At 38.1% G+C, this 22,955-nt stretch overlaps 1 protein-coding gene and 1 long non-coding RNA gene across 6 annotated transcripts in view; one reads left to right on the top strand and one right to left on the bottom strand.

Annotated features, from left to right (window-relative positions):
- Nucleotides 1–22,955, top strand: part of col18a1a (collagen type XVIII alpha 1 chain a) — an 89,905-nt gene that overhangs the window by 57,430 nt on the left and 9,520 nt on the right. For all 4 annotated transcript variants that reach the window (XM_067603046.1, XM_067603045.1, XM_067603044.1 and 1 more), the window contains 19 exons: nucleotides 1,747–1,818; nucleotides 6,256–6,334; nucleotides 9,122–9,258; nucleotides 9,962–9,988; nucleotides 10,325–10,531; nucleotides 10,891–10,917; nucleotides 11,081–11,143; nucleotides 11,329–11,406; nucleotides 11,493–11,543; nucleotides 11,765–11,887; nucleotides 11,993–12,055; nucleotides 13,107–13,151; nucleotides 13,918–14,049; nucleotides 14,469–14,540; nucleotides 15,519–15,545; nucleotides 16,842–16,940; nucleotides 18,107–18,142; nucleotides 18,460–18,549; nucleotides 18,714–18,746. In XM_067603046.1, the coding sequence (XP_067459147.1) occupies nucleotides 1,747–1,818; nucleotides 6,256–6,334; nucleotides 9,122–9,258; nucleotides 9,962–9,988; nucleotides 10,325–10,531; nucleotides 10,891–10,917; nucleotides 11,081–11,143; nucleotides 11,329–11,406; nucleotides 11,493–11,543; nucleotides 11,765–11,887; nucleotides 11,993–12,055; nucleotides 13,107–13,151; nucleotides 13,918–14,049; nucleotides 14,469–14,540; nucleotides 15,519–15,545; nucleotides 16,842–16,940; nucleotides 18,107–18,142; nucleotides 18,460–18,549; nucleotides 18,714–18,746 (1,461 nt within the window). The remainder of the gene's footprint in view (nucleotides 1–1,746; nucleotides 1,819–6,255; nucleotides 6,335–9,121; nucleotides 9,259–9,961; nucleotides 9,989–10,324; nucleotides 10,532–10,890; nucleotides 10,918–11,080; nucleotides 11,144–11,328; nucleotides 11,407–11,492; nucleotides 11,544–11,764; nucleotides 11,888–11,992; nucleotides 12,056–13,106; nucleotides 13,152–13,917; nucleotides 14,050–14,468; nucleotides 14,541–15,518; nucleotides 15,546–16,841; nucleotides 16,941–18,106; nucleotides 18,143–18,459; nucleotides 18,550–18,713; nucleotides 18,747–22,955) is intronic.
- LOC137192401 (uncharacterized) overlaps nucleotides 12,062–22,955 on the bottom strand; it is an 83,340-nt gene continuing 72,446 nt past the window's right edge. For both annotated transcript variants that reach the window (XR_010930568.1, XR_010930569.1), the window contains 2 exons: nucleotides 12,890–12,951; nucleotides 12,062–12,724 (listed from right to left, as the gene is read on the bottom strand). This is a non-coding gene — a long non-coding RNA (uncharacterized lncRNA). The remainder of the gene's footprint in view (nucleotides 12,725–12,889; nucleotides 12,952–22,955) is intronic.

Here is a 22,955-nt window from a genome sequence, read left to right as displayed (position 1 = left end):
TCCGGCTAACTAGCTTAACATTACTACATACTGTAGTGAAAAAAAAACATTCACAACTGGCACATCCACTGTGTAGTATTTCCTTCTGTGTGGAAGCTGGTGCTGAACATTATCAGAGTTTAGGCAGTTATCCTCATACCTAAAGCCTATTTTCTTGTCAAGGTAACGTTAATGTAAAAACATACTTTAAGAAAATATGAAAAATTGCAGTATTTAACCTAAGCAGACCAACAATGTTATCTTGAAATGAAAAAAAATCATACTTATAATACTAGGATTAACGAGCTCTACACTACAATACAAGAACAATGCTGGTTCTGACATTGTTCAACAACAATCGACTGGTTCTGACAGCTGTCAGCTGACAAAATCGATGGTTGTCAATTAGAAATACAAAGCCTACTTTTGTCTACCTCTGTCTTTTGTCTCAAATAAAGGATCCATTAAGATTACTAAGAATTTTGAGTTAATTTTGGGTTAATCTGCCCCTTATTATAAACTGCATATGTGCTGTGCGAGAATGAAAAGATTGACAGGCATAGCAACAGTAATTAAGGGGGTAAGACATAGTGGACAGTAAATTCTGTTCAAATTCATGTGTAAGTTGCTAGACATAGTTTACCACAGAGCAACAGCAGATTAATGGGATTTCACTGGGCTTTGTTGATTTATTCCATCACTTATTACCAATAATAAATCCATAGCAGATAAGCATCTGAGAGCTGTCTTTTCACCACCGACCCTGACCACCCACGCACAAACACAGGTGCCTCACTGCAGCCCACCAGCAGCCTTTACTGTTGTTTAGTAAAACATTGACCTCGCAGCTGCTCTGCTTGCTCGGACCACCAAAACCTCGTCCTTACTGACAGAATAGCGTTCAAGTCTTTACCACTTGTTGTCATCAAATCTTTAGATGTTGCTTGGATTAGATGGGAAAATCACAATCCAAGTGGAAATGACAGGTTTCTGATTTCAGGATGTGCCTTTCATCGCAAATGATAACCTCACACACAGCTGTTTTCCAGTATAATTTACACATTCTAGATATTGAATTACCAAGCACTCTCCAATCCAGTAGAAGTATATAAGGCTCATTTAAAGGATTTGATACAACAAATATACAAGACTTCATGGCATTAAGTGTGGAGACATACTGTAGAGTACTAACAATACACCTTAATTTGACGAGGTAAAAGGCTCATTGAGATTAAAATATCTGTTCCAAGAGGGACCCAGCCAAGAAGACGTAAAAAAAGAATAAAAAATTTGCATATCCTTGTTATAACATATGGGCCCATATCTCTTTTGTCCCCTGTAAGCGGAGCTAAAGGACACTTTCATTATATTTTTTATTCTTATTATGATGCCACTATTATTATTTTTTATCTATTTGACTAAGTGTCTTTTACGTTATTCTGTGTTTTATTTTTACTGACCATCTATATATCTATCTGTCTATAAATACAACACAGACAAATACAATAGGCCAATAATACTGTCACACAGAGCACAGTAACTTAAAGATTAGACTGTTATTCCAAGGTCTTAACAGCTGTTATGAATTTTTACCAAAAATTCAAATAAAGAGTAATGAGTAGACACACATGTTGTAAGTACCACACACACAGTTAAATGAGCGTTCTCTTTAGGGTGTGTAATTGTCAATGCAGTGAATAAAACAAAGAAGAACGTCTTGTGAACATCTTTAAAATTAATTGTAAAATGTCTGATTGGTGTCCTCAGGCTTCAGGGGATGGAAGTGGCTACGGAGAAACCAGACCGCTAAAACCAGCCCTGGAGAAACATACATGGACGGTATGGAGTTCTTTTTCTTATTAAGAAGGTTTGACAATATTCACCTGCTGCTATTTTGTTTTCCCTCATTATTAAAGCTTGGCTAATCAGTTAGGTTGCTCCTCTCACTGTTCTTGAAACGTCATGGGTTGGTTAACCATTACACTTGATGTAAATTGATGAATGTCTTTAGAGTGCAAGAGTGAGAAGGATGCTTCTGTCTTACACATTTGGAAAAGACTTTTTACATAGAGTTGCCTCTCAGACTAGAAAGGAAATCACTTTGGTGAGTTGAGAGTTAATGATAAAATCATTCTGAAATTGTATTCTTGTTATTTGCTAATAGCTTTCCAAACAGATGCTAAAAAAATCAAGCTTTTAATGTTTTGGTATAGTTATTCTGCAGGGGATTTACTTGGTGTCAGGTGAAGTTTGGACAGATGAAGCTGTGGACTTGTCACCTGGATGAAGGCCTAAACCAACAGATTTTGCCTGAGGGCTGATAGTTTGTAGTGTTTTTGTATCTTTTGGTAACCATGCACAACCATGCACACAACCATATTTGCACATTTGTCTTTAGGCAGAAGCACACTATCATACTTAGGCTATTCTCTATTCTCTAAAAAATTCTAATTTTGTGTCTTTCTGTCTTTTCCTCCATCACTGTCCTTTTTGTCACTCCATTTATCACCTGCCTTTGTCATCCTGTCTTCCTCTCTCTGTTTTATGTCTCTCTCACACTCACAAACAATCAGATTCCACAGGCACCCACTCACCCTCAAAGATAGCCACACAGACTGAAATGTAGCACAACCTCCACCATTGTGCGTGCATGTACTCCCACTCAATTATAGAGTTGACTTAGAAAAACCAGATGTCAATTTGGACTCGATCTGATCCAAGTCAAGGGGCCCACCGCCTCAAGGCTTTGTTATTCTGACTGGTTTCTCAATCAACAATGTACAGGAACTAACAGAAGTGGAAATAAAGTCAGAGAAGGAGACAGAGAGGGCAGGTTCATGGTACCTTATGTCAGAAGTCTCTTGTCTTCAACCTGCCTGGTCATTACTGCACTACTTACAAGGGGCTTTTCCATCTATCCGATAGGTATTAATTAGCATCATACGTAATGTAGTGTAAAAGATAACAGCTGGCATGTAATGCCTACCTGCCGACGTTTTTTCCATCTGATGTCTGTTCACACCCAGTATAACCTACACTCTGCGCAATTGTCCAACCGGTGCGATTGAGACAAGTCCAGACAAAGACATGTTAGAGAGGGAGAGTCGTATAAGTGAAACTTTCCATTTTGTCATCCTGGAATTCATGGTGATAGATGACAGAGCCAGTCAGTCATCCTTAACAGTGTCACTGCTGGAATCCAAGTGTCCCCTTCAGCATAAAGCCTAAAGAGGAAATGTTTCTGGAGCGTAAATCTGACTTGATGTGGTGTGTATGATTGTTTCAGATGATGTCAGTGAGTTGCTATTGGTAACTGTTTCTGATGTAAACTATGTTCAGGAAGAACTACAAATCACTTGAAAGTAAATTTTTTCAGTTTTATGAAACTTTTATCAGCAAATGAAATGAAGTCTCTTGTATATTTTATGTTAAAGTATACAGATGTCATTTGTACATATTTTCTACCATTTGTGATGTGATTTTGCTGACAAATGACATACAAAAAACATACACACAAGTTTTAAAATCTGCAATCTGGACAGTCCTTACGTGTTATACAAAACAATCCTTTAGTCACATTCAGTAAGCAGATGCTGTCCAGAGAATACAATCAACATATTTAAACTGATTACTAAGTGATGATGAAACAGAAAGGATGCAAATCTGCAAATCAGTCTCAAATCAGTGTTGTGAAATTACCTAACACTCTTCTTTATGAATCTCACAGGAACAGATGACATGGAAAGCCAATTCTATGTCATGTTTGCATTTGTGCATGCAGTAATGACTTTGTATCCATTGAATCTCCACCAAATAACACAGGAATGTTTATCATGTTGTGTTTGCAGCAACAGGGGCTGTTAACCTCACTGCATAAGATAATTGTTGTTTGAATTTGCAAAAGTTAAGCTGCTGCTAAAACATGACAAAGGAGCTTCAAAAAGGTGCTTTTTTTGTTGAATTCAAAAAGCCAAGCTGCTAACTGATTAGCTAGGAGGCAAGTTGACTGTTGTGCATTTAGTTTGTAGTTTTATGCAAGACCCATAAGGGTCAGACAAATGAAACTCAACCCTTGATTGATGTATTATAAACAGCTGTTTTTTCTTTTCACTGCAGACCAACCACAAAAATGTGCAAATTCCAATTAGATTCCTTGGTGATACTTCATAGGGCGTGCACTGAAAAAAAATATCATGCTACACTGCTTTGGAGGTGGAATATGTTCATTGCAGAGGGAGCTGCATACCTGCTCTTAGATTCAGGGTAGTGTGGTTCAAATCCATCAACACTATGTTCTAAAGATTGGAGCCTCCCACCCATCATCCCCTGCTATGATGGATAGGTGAAGGAGTGAACAAGCAGGGTATTCTTTATCGCATTAATACATAAATCAACTTAGAACAGTCAATAGCGGTCTGGTCAAATTCTTAGCATAGTCAGTGCTCTGTAACACAGTGGGGGGAGTTTCTCAGGAAGAAAACTGGTTAATTATCAACACTGGCTTCACTTCAGCTGCCCCCTTTGCTACATTCTTCATCCCACTCCTCTCTTGAATTCCACAGGTGACAATTCGAGGTGTGTCACCGGTGAAGAATGAGTTACAGACAGGGGGGTATTTGCATTATCCCCCCCCCCCCCTCTCTTTTTACCCAAAGGCAGTTTTTTGGTAGCAGAAGTGACCCTACGTCCCCCAACCTTTGATTGCTCCTGTTGCTTGTCTCAGTCTTGTTGTGTATTTAGTGATGCAAGATTGTTGGCTGACTGGAGTTTGGCCTGTCTTTTCTTTGTCTGCAGACACACAAATAAACACATGAAAACATCTAATGCATAAACAGACTAATTTTTAAATATATTAAAGGATAAGGCGATTTTCTATATTTTTCTTATTATCACTGAATCTAATAGAAGCAACTGATAAGTTGAGACTCTGGGGTCCAGGTATGAAGACCCTTGCATGATTTGTGCTTCTTTAAAGGATATTGCTGGCGATATTCTATGTTTTTCTTATTGTGAAACGATCTCATGTGCAAAGCCAAACCAACAATGACCTGATCCTACTTTCTAGTATTGTGTGTGTATCCAAAGCCTGATCTTACTCCTCCTTGCCGTAGACCTCCGTTGTTGTCCAAAAAGTGTTAAAAGCACAATTATGAGTTACATCGTTGGGTGACATTTTCCTTCACAAAGAAGAGTTTGTTTAGAAACGGCTCCAAAGAGTAATAACAGCAATCAAGTTTTCAGTCAACAGAGAGTAGTTCTGTAGAAGGCAGATGCCACTGTGCATGCATGGGAACACAGTCCTGTTTACAGTGCTTTGCTCAAAGAACTTCAGAACTACAGAGACTGAAAACGTGATTGCCGTTTAGTCTTTGGAGCCATGTGTATACATAGAAAATCGCCAGTCATGTCCAATAAGGTCTTTTTACATTCAACAATTAATTATAAATTAATTAGTTACATTAAGTATAAATGAGAAGTTAGTCAGAAGAAAGTTTGACACATTTTATTTGATCGTTGGGTTTTATTAGTTCAGCTGTGGAGATTAAAAATGGGGTTTGGAGTGGCAGCAATAGGATGACCACACACACACACACAAATACCAATGAAAGTTTGTGTATGTCATTTGTATTGCAAAGGAACATATTAATTGTACTCCAGTTGTCACCATAACTCTAAATAGTGAAATTTTCCAACTGCAGGCTAGATCGGTGTGATACACTTGAGGCTGTGCTCGCTGACTGCCTTAATAAGGCTCACACACAGGGAAGTTTTGCAATGGAGGCCAGGCATGAGATGTCTGACAGTGATTAACACATCTACTGCAATTACTGAAAACAATAACAATTTGCCAAAAAAGAAACGGTTTTGCTGGGTTTGCAATGCACATGTTGACTCAATCATGTTTAAAAAAAAAAAAAAAAAAACGTGGTGTGGGGCTTGGAAACAATGTTGTTAGCTTGGGGGAGAGCTTTGCTTGAACTCAAACTTTAAACATTAGTGTAGCTGAATGGTAACATAGTGCTGAAACATGAGTCATTTTTGTTGGGATTGTTTAGGATTAATGTTAACAAGCACTACTTTTTCCCATGCCGTGAAGTGGTTCTTAAATTGTTTTCAAGGTTTTTCAGGGGGAATACCAGTGGAAACAATGTGGAGGCTGTGTAGCTCATGACTCAGTTTTGCAGGATCAATAGAGCCTTTGGCATCCAGTTAATGTAATCAGTTGCCTCATAAATATGGTCTTTTTCTCTCTGTTGCTTGATTTTCTTCTTGCAGACTAGTCCTCCATCTTCCCGACCCATTCAACAGCCACCCGTGATCAGGAAAGAGGAGGCGTCAATTACAAGAGAGACAGGTGAGTTTGTCTGACCACAGTAAACACTTGCATGTGTATAATTTCACTTTAAAAGATGAGAAATAGATGTTGTACTTCCACATGCTGACATGTGACTCAGCTCACCTGCCGTGTGAGGAATTGAATGTTTATGACAATACATGCTGTTGCAGAGATCACGTTTCTTGAACATGCATAGCTGAGCTAGTCAGAGCTTGCTGTAAACCAATTTAGTGACAAATGTCTCCATCTAGTGGACATCAGGACTAATGCAATATGGGGTTGAAAATCCTTCATTTGTAAGGGAAATCAGGACAGTATCAAGACAGGCATTGCTTACCATGTAAATTACATCAATTGCATTTTCATGGTCTGTGCTTGAATTCTGATTACATTTCTATATGTGTGTAGATTTTTTTTCAATTTATTTTTCTGAATTTATATTTCAATTTATGTAGAAAAATGCTGAACATTTCTCTACATCCTGTCATCCAGGGGAATACATAGATTGAAAATAATTTAGTTTGTTTTATACTAGTACTAGCTTAGAATGTGTTGATTAATTTTTCATGAGCTACACTAGCAGCGTGGCTATAGGGACGGCAATGTCTGTAGGTCCAACACTTTGGTCCTGACTGAAATATCTCAACAACTATTGGATGGATTGCCATGAGATTTCTTACAGGCATTCTTGCTATTGTCATGAAATTTGCTACAATGTTCCTGTCATGATTAATTGTAAAAACTTTGGTGATCACTTAACTTTTCATCTAATGCCATCATCTGGTCCAAAATTTTATCTGTCCGATCCTTTAGTTTATGAAGTACCTGCAAAACTAATGACATTCCCAGTAGTAGTAGTACTTCAAGAAGAGAAATCAAGACTTATGTCATGTCCGGTTATGTCTAAGTTCGTTTTCAATAGATACCTTCATCAGATAGCACTTTGTGTTTGTTTTGATGATGCTATTACTGTCTGCTATTCAAAGTATCTAAGTCTAAACGATTTTTTAAATTTTTCATGTCTGTCTTAAAACGACAGTCAGGTGTCCATAAGAACAGTGAAATAGGTTTTCCTTGCTGTAATCATTCCTCCTGTTCATTCTGGCTATTAAAAGATCCTCTTCAAATGTGCTTTCAATGGAAGTGATGGGGGCCAAAATCCACAGTGTGTCCACACAGTCAATTTGTGCAAAAATGCATTTAAAAGCTGATCTGAAGCTTATATGAGGCTTCAGCAGGCTGAGTTAATCATATCAAGTGGATATCTGACACATTTAGTCTTTCTAGCATTAAATTCCCTCAGTGTTTTCCTGTTGAGCTGCAGTGGAAGTATAGTTACAAAAAGAGGAACTTTGACTAATTTGGACAGCTAAAGGTTCATATTAGCTTCAGAAAATGCATTATGAAGTAATCTTCTATGAACAGGAGGAATGATTATAGCAAGAAAAACCTATTTCAATGTTCATTTGGGCACCTGACTATTGTTTTAAGACAGACTGGAAAAATTGTGAACTCGTCCTTTAAGAATATTACATTTTCAGTAAATTTGCTTTTACTAAAGCACCAATACTAGAGAAGGTATTTAGGTCTTTGTCCACAGAGAAAAGGCAAGCCAAGGAATTGCCAAAAAAAATGCACACAAAACTGATCTAGAAACTATGAAGAAGATAGAAAAGTAAATAACATTAACAGGTTACCTAATGTCCTGGAGAATTCAAGTGACTGACAAATGTTAATCTGGAGACTTATTTTAACATTTTCCTTTGTATTATGTTCAGCAACTGACTCTGAGCAGGTTTCTGTGTATGTGGAGTCTAAGCCCCGACTTTCTGGGTCACCAGGTGGGTCAATGGGAGTTATCAACAGAGAGAAAATCATCCAAATCCCTTGTTTTTTCCTTCCTTTCTATTCTCTGTGCTGATGTTTCGCCTGCCTCATGCTGTGTGTGTACTCCTAATGCAGGACATCACATGGATTTAAAAACACAACCACATAATGCATGAATCTATGTACAGTCCATATGCTTTTGAATTCATGCAGGGTGGTGGACATGTTTGCGAATACAGTAAGCCAATGAAATTGGCCATTCAGGTCATAATGTCTTGGAAAAAAAAACAGATTTGCCAAGAGAAAATAGAGGAGCTCAATTGAGAGAGGCAAAGAGTGAGATAAAGTTTTATTGCTTCCTGGCTCTCTCGTGGATATTAAAGGACATGGGGCTGTGTATGTAGCATGTCCAACATGTTTGGCTGTGAAAAAAGGATGCAAAAACAATTTTTGGTTAATCTCTACATGGATTTCTATTTCTTAAAAATAACAGGGATTGGACAAGCAGGACTAGTATTACATATAAGCTTAGGCTATGAATGCTATGATACATGGAATTAGTTTATTCAATGAATATTCTATGGTCATGTATCAATTCAGAAGCCTCCTCGCAGTGCACATACTTTTGCTGTGCATGTCAGCAGAGTTGGAAATGGGCTGCATTTCATATAGTCTCTTCCCACTGAAAGTGACACATTCAGTGGGAAGAGTTTAAGGTCAGAAAATATACAGAAGTACGGTGGTGCATGCAGGTGTGGGAAGGCAGGTTCAATTACCACATTCATATGGCCAATAAATTACAGCCGTGCACACTATGTTGAAGTTGTCAAGCAAAAGGTTATTTTCTTTTCTTCTTTTGTTCTGGTCTATTGGGAGCAGTAAATGTCCTGTTCATTGTTTGGGATGTGGGAAACAATCATTTTTGGATGGTTTTTTTCATGAAGATATTAATGACTGTCTTTTGTTGTTGTTTTCCAGGGCCAATTGGGGCTAAAGGAGCGAAGGGTGACCGAGGGGACAGAGGAGAGAAAGGAGATAGAGGTCCAACTGGGGCGAAGGGAGAAGCAGGTTCAGGCTCTGGCTTCAGTTCACGGGGTGGAGGCCCTGGAGGAAAGGTTTGGACTTTTTTTCTTTTTAAACTGTACTGTGAAACACATTTATTAGACAAGTAATAGTGGTGTGCAGTTTGAGAGTTGGGATGCATTAATGATGCCTCAAACTTTTTTTTTCAACATGGTGTCTTTTCTGAAGGTTGCAGTGGGCAGTGAGATAATTGGTAAAAGCACAAGCAAATACAAGAGCAAGGGTAGCAGTAGCAGTAATGTGAACACTAGAGGGAGCTGCAAGCCCTAATTTATGCATACGTATGCATTTGGTACTATAAGAAGCATGTAACATAATGTGTTGTGTGTAAAATTGAAGACACACACACAGAAAAAAACACTAAAAAAAACATTTATTTCCATATACTAAGAAAAATGACGTTTAGGGTTATGATTAGGTTAAAGTATATGATGATGGTTAGGGTCATAAGGGTTATGGTTAGAAATAGTTTCAGTGGGTGATGTAACTGAAATTGCATTTGGTCATACATTTATTTACAAGTTTGTAACTGCAGAAATGTAATTTCCACTGGTGCCGCCTATAATGAAAGTTTATACACTCAATGTATGCTGTTTTAGTTAAAATTGTACAAGAAGAGGCTATGTCTGTGGATATGAATGTTAGTGCATGTTGTTAGAAGTGTTTCAAGTCAGATCAGATGGCCAGTGAGGACAATTGGGACTGATATCCTCTTCATTTTCTTTAATTTTTCAGGGAGAAAGAGGGGAAAAGGGAGCCAAGGTAAGTTATAGATTATTTTGAATGACTTGACTCTTTGATCTGAGTATCCCAGAGGCATGTACCTATTTACTCAAAATGAAATCATGACTTTTGGTCTTAGTCACTTTCTCTATCAATATCACCTGTTTCATCCCTAGATGAGACAGATTTCTTGTATAAACAAAGCGTAATCTACGTCCCACTAATATTTCTTAACAGGTCATTAGAATTCCTCACTTTGAGAGACCTGCTACAACATTAACATATGTGTTGATCTCAGTTGTGGATTTCTGGTAAAGTTTAAAGTTGTCATTTCTCTTGTCTGATTGGACCTTCAATTAACTTATTCATCTCCAGGGCAGTGCAGGCTTTGGCTCTCAAGGACCGAAGGGAGAGCCTGGCCTCCCTGGGCCCTCTGGGCCCCCTGGTCCCCCTGGCCCTTCAGCCGATTTTTCAGCTGGCAGTGACGGCTCAGTTGTTTCAAGGGTCCCTGGACCCCGAGGACCAGCTGGACCACATGGTGTCCCAGGCCCACCGGGACCACCAGGAGCTGATGGAGAGCCAGTGAGTTGAATACTGTTGAATTGTTTACTCAAAAACACTAATCACACTCGAAAAACTGCCTTTGCATTTTGTATTATTAAAGTAAATATCGTGTAGAGATGCAACAGCACACTGTACCATTATGTTAATGATCTATTCAGTAAATCAAACTATTTACTGTGTGTGTTGAATTGTCTGTGGATTGACTGCATGCTTGGGCAGTATTGCTGTCTCAAACAGTTATGTGTTGTGGTTGTCTAGCCAAGGTCTCCTGTATTTTTCACAGCATGTGGTGGTTTTGTTATACTGTAAAGCATACTGTATCTTTTCTGTTGCATTGTTACATTACTTGTGTTTCATTCTTTATTTCAATCTTGCAGGGTGATCCTGGTGAGGATGGAAAAGCTGTGAGTTGTTTCTCTTTTTTTGCACAATACCAAGAATATAATGGCTTTCACTTTTATCAGTTGTCAAAAGAGTATGTTATGATGGTCTGTTAAACTTTGCTTTTCCATGTAGTAAGTTCATGACAACCCCTAGTGCCTTAACATTATGGTTTCCCCAACACAGGGTGCTGAAGGACCTCCAGGCTTCCCAGGAACTCCAGGTGACCCTGGACCCAAAGGGGATAAGGTTAGATGCTCAGTTACATTGAAATAAAACCAGAAATAATTTTGTTAACCAAACACATGTTCTGCTGTACTTTGTACTAGAACAAAGTACAGCAGAACATGGTAAATAACAGAAAATCATGGCTGTTTAACTGGATGTCTCTGTTGTAGAAATCTAGCTTGTCTTAATGAGTCTTGTGCATACAGGGAGACCGCGGAGAGGGACAACCGGGCCCCAGGGGACCCCCAGGTCCTCCTGGACCCCCAGGACCTGGAATCAGATCTGTGAGTTACTCTTGGCCTCAATTGCGTTTCATGTAAAGTTTAGGCACACGATTGATACACGATTGATTTTAATTAATGTATTGCAGACTTTTGTGGACATGGAAGGCTCTGGGTTCCCCACTTTGGATTCTCCCCAGGTGAGAACAATTACAATCAATACGACACTCATCAAAAACAAATAATGAAGGAGAAGACATCATCGTTGTTGCTGTAATAATGTAACCAAGAAGATGAATCTGCTGTAAGGCATTTCTGTTTCTGGATACATTCATTGTATATATACAACTAATATGTATCTACAAACACGTCACAGATTACAGTGAAATTGTTACGTGAATGGATTCTTTTTTTGTTGTAGGGGCCACCAGGTCCCCCTGGTCCCCCTGGTCCCCCTGGTCCTCCTGGTCCCTCTACAACAGGTACAGCATTGAGTTCTGGAGCATTTGGACCACCAGGGAAGGACGGCGCAAAAGGTCAAGATGTAGGTGTCAATGTCTTTGCCTCTTGACACAAATATTCACTTAACCCTCTGAATACTGACTGTAATGATTCTATCTATACCTTAACCAAATCTTTCGGCCTCTAGGGTTTGCCTGGTTTGCCAGGTACTGATGGCCTCCCAGGAGCTCCTGGTCCTAAGGGAGAAAAGGTAAATGACCATGTGAAAATTATTGTTTCTTCTCTACAGACTAACAGGATACTTTTTTAAGCATCCGAAAGAACTTAAGCCACAAAGGTTCTCAATAATTATCATTGTGTAAATATGAGATCTGCTTTAAAAAAACAGATGAAATTAAAAATATTTTCTGCCTGTAACTCAGTATTTGTTTGTTTTAACTTGTTCTTATTTGTAGGGTTTGGTATTGTGTTGTATTATAAGAACTAGTTACTTGACTCAAAGATGGCTATTATTCACTTGAATGAAAATTGCTTGCCTGGCGCATCCAGACACATAGGCCAAAAACTTTTCTAGCTTTCAGGTTTGCTTCTGTGTCGTGTGGCCTACTAAATTTGCAGTAGTGTTTTTTCCACTTGGCCCATACACTTTACATTGGGGTAATGTCACAAACTTTATAATCGCATTTCCAGGCTCTGGGAATGTTTTACAAACATGTAGCCTTCTAGGTTTTTAAATTTGTGATACAAAGAGTAATAATTGTCCTTGTCTGCAGTTTCACAGACATCTTTTTTTTTATAATGGTGTCTGTGTGTGACCACTGGGGGAAATCCGCAGCAAGGCACCGTATCCAGCACTCTTAATACATCCGTGGTCACATCCCTCTCTCCATCCCGGCTTCCTGTCTCTCTGCACTTTCAGCTGTCAAATGAAGTCAAAGAGAAAGAAAAAAGAAAAAGGGGAAAAACAACCTCAATATTCATAGGCTATACAGAGCTATGAAGTGCATCAGTGAAATTGACAACACGTCTCCTAGCAACGTCAGTTCTCGGATGTCAGTCAATCGCTGGCAGTGGGAACACTCACCCAGAGGCTTGAATCTTAGACACCATTTCAACAAATATGTCCAAAAACTGTTTAATCCTCTTCTGAAAAACAAAACAAATGAAAATATGCACAGTAATCACTCCGTCATTTTGGTTTGTATTTCCTTACACAAAAAGTGAGGAGAACTAAATTTCAGTTAGACTTTAATTGGTGTTTCTATTAACATGTTTTGTCAAACTCTTTCTTTCTACTTTAGGGTGATTCAGGCGAGCTGGGTCTTCCAGGAGCAGTTGGAGAGAAGGTGAGGATTTATTATTGTTATTATTTATTGATTATTTTGGTTTCTTTTAAGCAATTTTAACATAAAGTTGCAGCTGCAGCTTAACAGTGAGGTCTACGTTCCAAAATTTAGCCACATGCAAATTGCCCTTGTTGTAGTAACCAGTAGTAGAGAAGAATTTATTAGTCATAATCCTAGGAAAAAGGTACATCAACTGAAGTGTACTGTAAGTTGGTGGTGTGTTTTCAGAATAATGGCGCCCATTCGATAACTGACATATCAACTTTTATCCAACTATTTTCTTAAGCTTTTCTCATCCCTTTCATTTCTCCAGCACAGCTCGTACTTTTCTTTCCTCACCAATCTGCTGCCTCACTATTTATCCTCCTCCTACTCTCTTAAACCTTCCCATCTGCAGGTAACTAGGCTCCAGCACGTCAACCATCAAAGGGGATTTGCGTCTTCTAACAACATGCAAATGTTAGACTTGTCTGAAATTTTAATCTTGAGTGCTGGCTATGGTTTGGTTTAACATTTGGAGATGTCTGACTCTGGTCCTAGAACAATAAGCATGGGTGTGTGTCATGTGCAATTACATTACATACCTTAAATTGCCTTTTGATACTGATGGTTAACTGCTGCATGGCACAGATAGTTTTGTGCAGGCTACAGATGATTAATGACATTGCATTTAAATTCCATAGCATGGTTAGATGCACTTCACTGAAGACTGAGATAACTTTTTGTATCGGAACACTGATTTTACTCCCGTCCTTCTATCCTACAGGGAGCTAGAGGAGACCCAGGTTTACCAGGAACAACAGGACAGACTGGACTGGCTGGTCTGCCTGGACCACAGGGACCAGTTGGGCCACCCGGGCCACCTGGACCTCCTGGACCAAGTTATCGTGTTGGATTTGTAAGTTCTATATTTGTTTATGTGAAGATACCTTTTGGTAGAGTTGACAAAATCTCACTGTAAAAAAATATCTCTGTAATGTGAACAGTTCACCAAGAGAAAGGTCATGATCACAGAAATGGAGATATGAAAAGATGCTCAATAATAATACAAAACACTGTCTACCGGCAACTCTAGTGCATACACATTGGTGTTGAAATGAGACAGAATAAATGTCATTAAGCGTCTACATTGCAGTAAGTCTACAGATCATGATTAACGATCAGTGAGCAAACAAATAATGAATCAAATTCAGCATTTTTTGTGCAGTAAGATTCTGTATTATTCATAGAGGCGTAGTCCTCTCAGTTACAGTGATAAAATGTAGACCAAAAGAAATATTTGGCCGTTTTTTATAAATTCTTTGTTGGTGTTTAAAGGACGACATGGAGGGCTCCGGCGGAGTTTTGTCTAATGGACTTCCTGGCATCAGAGGACCAGCTGGAAGACAGGTTAGTAAATTTCTACCAAAAGACTTAAGGACTTGAGAACAGTAGTTCTCAAACTTTTTCTAGTCAAGGACCACAGACCCGCATTTGATAAGATTTTGTACCAGGGTCCACCATCTGATAAGACCCTCAAGGACCCCTGGGGGTCCCTGGACCTCACTTTGAGAACCACAGACATACAACACAAAATGTTAAATAAGCAATAGTTTCTCCTTGTAGCACTAAAATTCTTTGAATGTAGTTTCTCAATCTCCATATGCTATGGTAAGTCTCTGATTCCAGATCTGATCAACAAATTTAAATTGTAGTTAGTTAATTGGTTTGGAATTTTTGTCCATGTTGTGGAAAACTGTCTTCAGCTTCACCATATAGCTTAGCTATAGCTATAGGACAACTGACATAATACATAAATACAGTACAAATTAAATAAAATGGGAGAAGGTTTGATGGGCAAGCCATGTCATCACTTACAGGTGTAGGACAAAATCAGGTACAAGCTGAATGTTTCATCCTCCAGAATCCCATCGATTTTGCTCTTCAATTAAATAGTTTCTTTTGGTAACACTATTATACATTTTGAAGTAGTGATTTACTTAGTAAAAGTAAAAGTAAACTGTTCAGTAACACAGCTAGCCTTACACTCAAAGCACAGCTATTATCTACTATTTTAATTTTATTTTACTTGAAATTGTGTTTCTTTAGTGCAGTCTGTCTTGGAAAGCTTGGAAAACATTAGTTATCAAACAATTCTGATAACAAAAGGCTGTTTGCAGGCTGTTATCTACACACTATCTATACACTATTTTTAAATCATTTATCTGATTGCCAAGTATTCACAGTAATGATAACAAAAAGTCGCATATCTTGAGTAATATCAAGTATCACTGTTAGATTTTGTACATCTCTATATTTCATATGTCTGAGAAAGATATACAGTACATGAGCTTGCAAATAACCAAGGCAAATATTTTGTGTTTTTAGGGTCCTCCTGGCACGCCTGGAGTTCCGGTAAGTAATTAAGAAATTGTTCCAGTAATGTGTCCTGAGCTGGTCTCTTTGACCCCTTCTCCAACTCACATGGTTATAGAAATAAGCTATTGAATCAATAAAAGGGTCTTGTTTTGAGCCAGTGATTTAATATTAACTGAAACACAAACAAGTGTGAGGTACTGCTGTCGGGGACTGAACCGGGTCTTGAGGCAAGCGTTAAGCCCCTGTGCTTGCTCGGGTTTCTTGATGAGTTTATTTAACATTCAAGTTTGGTTAGTGGCAGTCGATTTGTCCTTGCTACTCTCCTCTGCTCATGTCATTTCACGTGTTTGTTTCAAAACCATTAGGGTTGGGGGGGGAAATAAGCCGCAGCTTTATTGATTCCTGAGGGGGAAATAATGTTCTTGCAGTGTCTAAAGAAACAGGAGTCAGTGGGGAAAACAAGAAACAACACAAGCATGCAATAGTAACACAAAGTAACACAAATGAAAAATAAAGAAATGAAATGGATGCGTACCTACAAAAAACTTGAAGACAAAAACAGTGGAATAGTATGCAAACAACTGTGGATTATAATGTTTATTGATACTGATGATTGTATTAAGTAGAATATATTAAAATAGTATGGAATAAAGCAGTATTAAGTGATGTTCGACCACTTGAGGACTGAAAGACAAACTCACAACAAGAGTTAGCGTGTTAGCAAACATTTGCCTACTTGCCTGCACATCAAGCAGGAACAGCAACACTGCAGATCACATTACAGGTGTTTCAGCTCAGGTTCGGTTCACCACCCTGTGATGGTAGTGGAACATATGGACTGCCAATAGCAAAGCAATGAACAAAGAGTAGCTGAAAGTTGCGCAGAGCTGCAAAGTTTAGTGTTGATTTTCAGCGGGATCAGAAATACATTCACATTACGAGCAGTTCATTGTTAATATACAAATATTTTTTGAAGAACTTTAACAACAAAAAGGCTAATCACTACTGTAGTTAATTGTTACATACTGACAGTCACAGTTGCTTACCTAAATATGGATTAACTTTGCATTAGCATTCAGATTTGCAGGATTGGCTGGTAGAATATTAAGCTTCAAAGGATCAGTCATGGAATTAAAGTGTGTTGTTGAAGAGCATTATGAAGTTAATTGTTGATAGAGAAGACAATATTCACACTATCTTCCCAGGTTGGTCAAGCTGGTCTGAGGATTTGAGTCAGAATGTAGTTTGACAACAACATTATTTCCGTGTGGTTCACTGAATTTTGTTTTTCCTTTCTTCAGTGGTATAACTTGAATGCTTTGACCTCTGCAGGGTAAAAATGGGTTGCCTGGCCTACCAGGCCAAAAGGGCATGGAAGGTCCTGTAGGAAAAGATGGGCGACCGGGATTGGATGGCTTCCCTGGACCTCCGGTAAAATCCTGACTCCCCTGTAGATCTGGCACTCTTGTCTTGCAAACAACCTGTAGTGTTAAATGTTTTTTTTCTTTTAACTGTGTTATGCAGTATACCACATGTGTCATAACCCAAAAAAGGCATGGGGCTAAATATTTTACATTGTCAAATGTTTATGTTTATGTTTTTTTTAGCTAGTGGAAGAAAATACCAACTCCTCACAAACCACTGTGTCAACAGGAATTTAAAAACAATTTTGTAAAAAAGTAACTTTCATAGAGGGGGAAAAAGTGGACTCTTTGAGGACAGAGCTGGGTAAACAGCATCATCATCTTCTGCACGGCTCGCTGCAATAGAAATTTGAAGCTTGCCACTGGGCTTTATAAAAAGTTTTACAGTAGGGATCCATGATACATCAATTTCATGTAATAACTGCTTTAAAATTAATCTTAAAACAATGTTACACCCAATATGAGTGTGTATTCTTATTAATTACTGAACCTGGACATAGTAGTTTGACAAAATAATCATACCTCAGGGCCCACTTACTATATCTTTTGGGGTTTCCAACTGCATCCCACATCAGCTAATGGATTTTTCTCAGTTGTCATGGAGGTCATGGCTCCCTTGTCATCCATACCAACTTGTCAGCTGACTGAGCTCCATGACATCTCCATGACAACTGAGCAAATCTGCCAACAAAGACCATGAGATGAAGCAGAAAAAGCTAGTAAGTGGACCTTGAGATAAAATTATTATGTCAATATATGAAATAAAGTTTGAAGTAATATATCAAGCATTGAATGGATAACATTAATATCTAGCCTTTGCATCACATTAATATTTAACTTTTGCATTTGTTAAACCTTTTGTGACAACTGAAGGAAAACGTTGATAGTTGTGGAAAGATGCTGATGATACTTTGAGTTAAATCATGAATCAGGACATCATATTTGAAGTGTAATACAGAAATTCCACTGGTAGAAACAAGACACCTAGTAGTAAAATCTGTAGTTGATCTTCCTTTTTACCATGTTTATTGTATTTTAATATAGTAGAAACTGTGCTATTAATGTCTTTTTATAATGAGTGTTGAATGTTTATTGGATCCTTATGAAGCAATTATCTGGATAAACAGTGCATCTTTGTTTGAGTGTCTTTTCTGTTATTCTTTAATTTTACAGGGACAGAAGGGTGACAGAGGTGACAAAGGAGAGACGGTGAATATCATTTTAAATGCTGGATATCCGTTCATTTATATATTTTCACTACAAAGCAATTTTCTGTAATATGGTATGCAGTGTGACTTCTGTATGTTTCTGTGTGGTTAGTTAGCTTTTTGTAGGTAATAGATCCCTCAGAAATAAGTAAATTCTTCATTTTTAAAAGATATTTTTTATTCTCTATATTTAATGCAGTTCTATAAAACTTAACCAGAGCTTTGCCAAATTGAGCATTTGACTGATTCACTGTCTTCAGTTTCTTACTGGGAGGAGGGCTAGTATTTATCTTTTCTCTATATGTGTTGTGGTTTTAGGGGGAACCAGGCCGAGATGGAATCGGGCTCCAAGGCCCACCAGGCCCACCTGGACCACCAGGACAAGTCATCTACCAGAATCCTGACAATGTAGGCAACATGCAGAATTACAACAGCAATACTGTATCAGCACTGCTATTTGAATCAGGCAATTTTTTCTAGACTGAAATCTTATCTGAAAGCAGTTCAAGTACGTAACGGTATGCATCTTAATTTGTTTAATTCTTTCAATTATTCTATTTGTGTCACTGCAGTTTGATGGTGTTGCTGGCAGAGTTGGGCCTCAGGTATGTATTAAAATCTACACGATAATGCTGATACCAAAACACAACATGATCATTTTGTACATGTACAAATTCAACTTAATCTTTAAGGTTTTTAAAGTATTTAGCATTGACGTGCAGGCTCAAATTGAGATGTAAATGCATTTGTTCTAACTATACACTTTACAATGCCCTGTACTTTCCACTGTACTTTTTACAAGACTTCCAGTCTAGCTGGCAAGGCAATGGCAGCATAGAGTGACAAGTTATCAACAGTGAAAATTAAAAGTTGCCCGATATAATTTGAATTTTCTCTGAGAGGCACTAAAGCAATTGTAGATACAGCGGGTGAACAAAAATGCCCAAAAAAGGGAAGAAAAGTCTCACGCAAAGTAGACAACTAACCCTGGCTTAATCTTGAAAATAGCTATGGGAATTCAGAAAGGACTCCGGCCAGTAACTAAAAAGCAGAAGACAAGATATTGATAAAATTTATAAAGAATGGAAGAAGCATAGGGGCGAATCAATATGGCTGAGACCCAAATCCAATCATCAGAGGATGTCTTTTTGGAGCTGGTGAAGCTTTAGGTGCAAATGGAGATTAAACTGACTGACTTGGAGGGGCGTTCGCGGCGTGATATTGTCAGAATACATAGGCTAAAAGAAGGAGCTGAGGAAAGCATGACATCAGTGATTGCCTTCACGGAAGAGATGTTAATGAAAGGTTTAGAGCTCTCTTCTTCTACAGCGCTAAATATCGAGAGAGCGCACCTGGCGCTCGTTCCGAATCCTCCGACTGAAGCCCCACCAAGATCAGTTGAGGTCAAATTTTCAAGCTACAGAATGAAATAGGATATGCTCAAAAAATTTTGGCGGAAAAAAGGATTTGATTTCCAAGGAAAAAGGGTACACTTGCACGACTAAGGATTGGAGGTGCTGAGGTACTGGAGGGAGTTTGCAGAAGCAAAAGCTGTGCTCAATGAAAGAAATTCCACACTCTGTTCCCGGCCAGACCGAGAGTGTTTTACAAGGACAGCACGGTGATTTGCAGCTTGGCAGAGGAGGCAATGGAAGACATAGCAGAGAGGGGGTTACCGGTGACAATTCTGAAAAATCCAACTTCCCTTTTGGATCAGATCAACTAGCCAACTTGGTGTTTCAGCGGAAACCGGGAGAATACAATCTCTAAGCGAAGCTTTAAGGAATGGCTCCCAGCATTCCGGTGTTGGCCCTCTTTCTTTGCCAAGAGGATGAGACTTTCCCTCTATATTCTTATTCCAACAGACTCAAAAAGCCATAAACAAGGCCCTAACATTGGAAGTCAATGCTGTTATTTGTGATTGGGTTCATTATTTTGTTAGCATGTTACTGGTTAATGTTCACGTTGTGCTACTGTTCCTTGCAGCACCAGGGGTGTAGGATATGATTTATTTATAGGCTTGGGGGACTTAAAATATACACAAAGACTCACAATGTAAAGCATCAAGTCAATTAAAGTAACCACCTATAATGTAAATAGTCTGGGAAATCCAGAAGTAGCTCTCCTTCAAGACACTCATCTAGCAGAACTGGAGCACGAAAAACTTAAGAGATGGAAATTTAATCAGTACTAGTCTTTCTATAACCAGGGTTCTAGGAGAGATAGCAACTTTAATCTCTATTAATTTAAACTTTGAATGCACTTATGAAAAGAAAGATAGTGACAGAAGATTTGTACCGGTCTGGGGATATCTGCAGGGTGTTTAAGTTACTTTTTTGAATGTTTATGTTCCTCTGGGATCTGGATGGAAATTCTATAAACAAATCTTTGAATTATTAACCTTGGAGGCTCAGGGTATCCTAATTTGTGGGGGAGACTTTAATATTAGACTTCAGCCGACCCTGGATACATCAAAACCTTACTACTCAGGAGAGAAGATTAATGATGTGGGAGCTGGGACACTCAGATATATGGAGGGATCTGAATCCGACAAAGAGGGACTATACCTTTTTTTTTCCTCACCCGCATTCTGTCTATTCTAGGCTTGACTACTTTTTTTTTTAATGTTTCAAAGAGATTTATCTAGGGTAATAAATTGCAGTATTGAGACCACAAACTTGTCAGATCATACCCCAATCTCTATGGACTTCATATTAGGTTCTGAAAAGAAGAGTACTACCTGGAGATTAAACACAAGGATTCTTAAAAAAAAAGCTCAGAGTGCTTTACAAGAAAAAGATAAAAGATTATCGTGACAAAAATGATAACGGGGAAGTGTCCCCACTGATTCTTTGGGATGCATGCAAAGCTGCAGGGAGAAAATAATAGGCTTTTGTTCTAATTTTAAAAAGGAGAGAAAAGAAAAATTGGATTGTTACAAACTGAATTAAAAAATAAATCAGAGAACATACATTAAAAAAACACTGAATCAAGGATTAAAAATGGAAATAAACAGGAAAATTTGCAAATTGAATGAAATCTACTCAAGTGACAAGAAAACTGATCTTTCTAAAACAAAGACCATATGCAGCGGGAGGAAAACTGGCTAAACTTACTCGCTTACAAATTTAAAAAGCAACAAGCAGAAAACACAAATTGTAAAATAAATGACTCTACAACAAGTTCCATACACTGCATATTACAAGATATACAACAATCATTTGAAACTTTTCTATAAATTTTTTTATATATACAGCAAAATAGATGAAACAAAGACAGAAGCTTTTTTTGACCTGATAAAATTACCTAAGTGAGGGATTAACAAAATAAGGATCTAATTAGTAAAATTATGGATGAGGAAATTAAAAAAGCAATATCGAATTTAAAACTCAATAAGGCAGCTGGACTGGATGGTTTTCCCCCAGACCTGTACAAGGAAATGAAAGATCTACTGACCCCAATAATGAAGGACACATTTAATCTTGTGCTTGAGACTGGTGTAACTCCTGCTCCTTGGAGAGAAGCAGTGATTTCCTTGATACCAAAAGAGGGTAAAGATAAACTTGAATGTGGAAATTATTGGCCAATAAGTTGGGCTGGGCGATATGGACAAAATCAAATATCATGATATTTTCGACCAAATACCTCGATATAATTATATTGCGACTATATTGTAGGGATGAATATTGGTGCTTTCACAAAATATTTACACAATGAGATTTTTGATAAGTAATTATCAGTAATGTGGATATAATGACTAAGTGAAGTAAATAAATGCCAATAATAGAAAAGCTATAACAGTCTGGTAGGTTCAGAAAATTACATCACTTTACTGTCATGCAGCCTTTCAAACCAGGAAAAGACAACACTTACGCCATATCACATTATGATATCCAAAATCTAAGATGGTATCTAGTCTCATATCACAATATCTATATAGTATTGATATATTGCCCAGTCTTACCAAGAAGTGTACTAAACCAAGATTATAAGATCTGTACCCACACTCTAAAAGTCTAGATCAGACAAGTTTTATTCAGCGAAGGCAAACACAAGGTAACATGCCGAACGCAACATGTGATTAAACATACAGTGGAAAACAAACTCTAGGCAGTATTACTGGGCCTTGATGCGGAAAAAGCTTTTGATCATGTCAACTGGGAATTTTTATATAAAGTATTACAGAAATTTGGATTTCATCAGACTTTACTAAAACTTTCAAGCATTGTATAATAGCCCAAGGGCAAGAATTTGAGTATATGGAGCCATATCAAACTCCTTCAGCCTGGAGAGAGGGACCAGACAGGGCTGTCCAACAAGTCCATTACTGTTTGCAATATTTATTGAAGCGTTAAGTCAGGGGATCACTCAAAATAATAATATTACAGGTATAAAAATGCTTGGTCAAGAACATAATCCTTATTTGCAGACGACATTTTAATTTACCTGTCAAACCCATAGACTGTAAAAAATATGGACGAAGTCACCGTGACGTCAGCCATTGGTTTGTGAACTGCTGTTTTGAAGCCTCGGGTGTAGTGATTTGACTATCGCCATCTTGGATTTGGCCGTCACCATGTTTGATTTTTGGAGCCAGAAGTGACCATATTTGGACGAGAGGGTTGAGCTGACCACTGTTCAAATAGTGTTGACACTTTTATGAGATATCAAACTTAATTGATTGTTGTAATTGACCTTTATCAAACATAACCATAAAATAATAAAACATCCTTCTCCATTCTGATAGAATGTCAGCAGTATACCACTCTTCTACACTAAGTTAAAGCTGCACTCATTTAACAAACTACGTTTTA

This window comes from Thunnus thynnus, chromosome 11, assembly GCF_963924715.1.
Source record: "Thunnus thynnus chromosome 11, fThuThy2.1, whole genome shotgun sequence".
NCBI lineage: Eukaryota > Metazoa > Chordata > Actinopteri > Scombriformes > Scombridae > Thunnus > Thunnus thynnus.
Note: the sequence above shows the minus strand (reverse complement) of the source record. Positions and strands in the feature narration are given on the sequence as shown.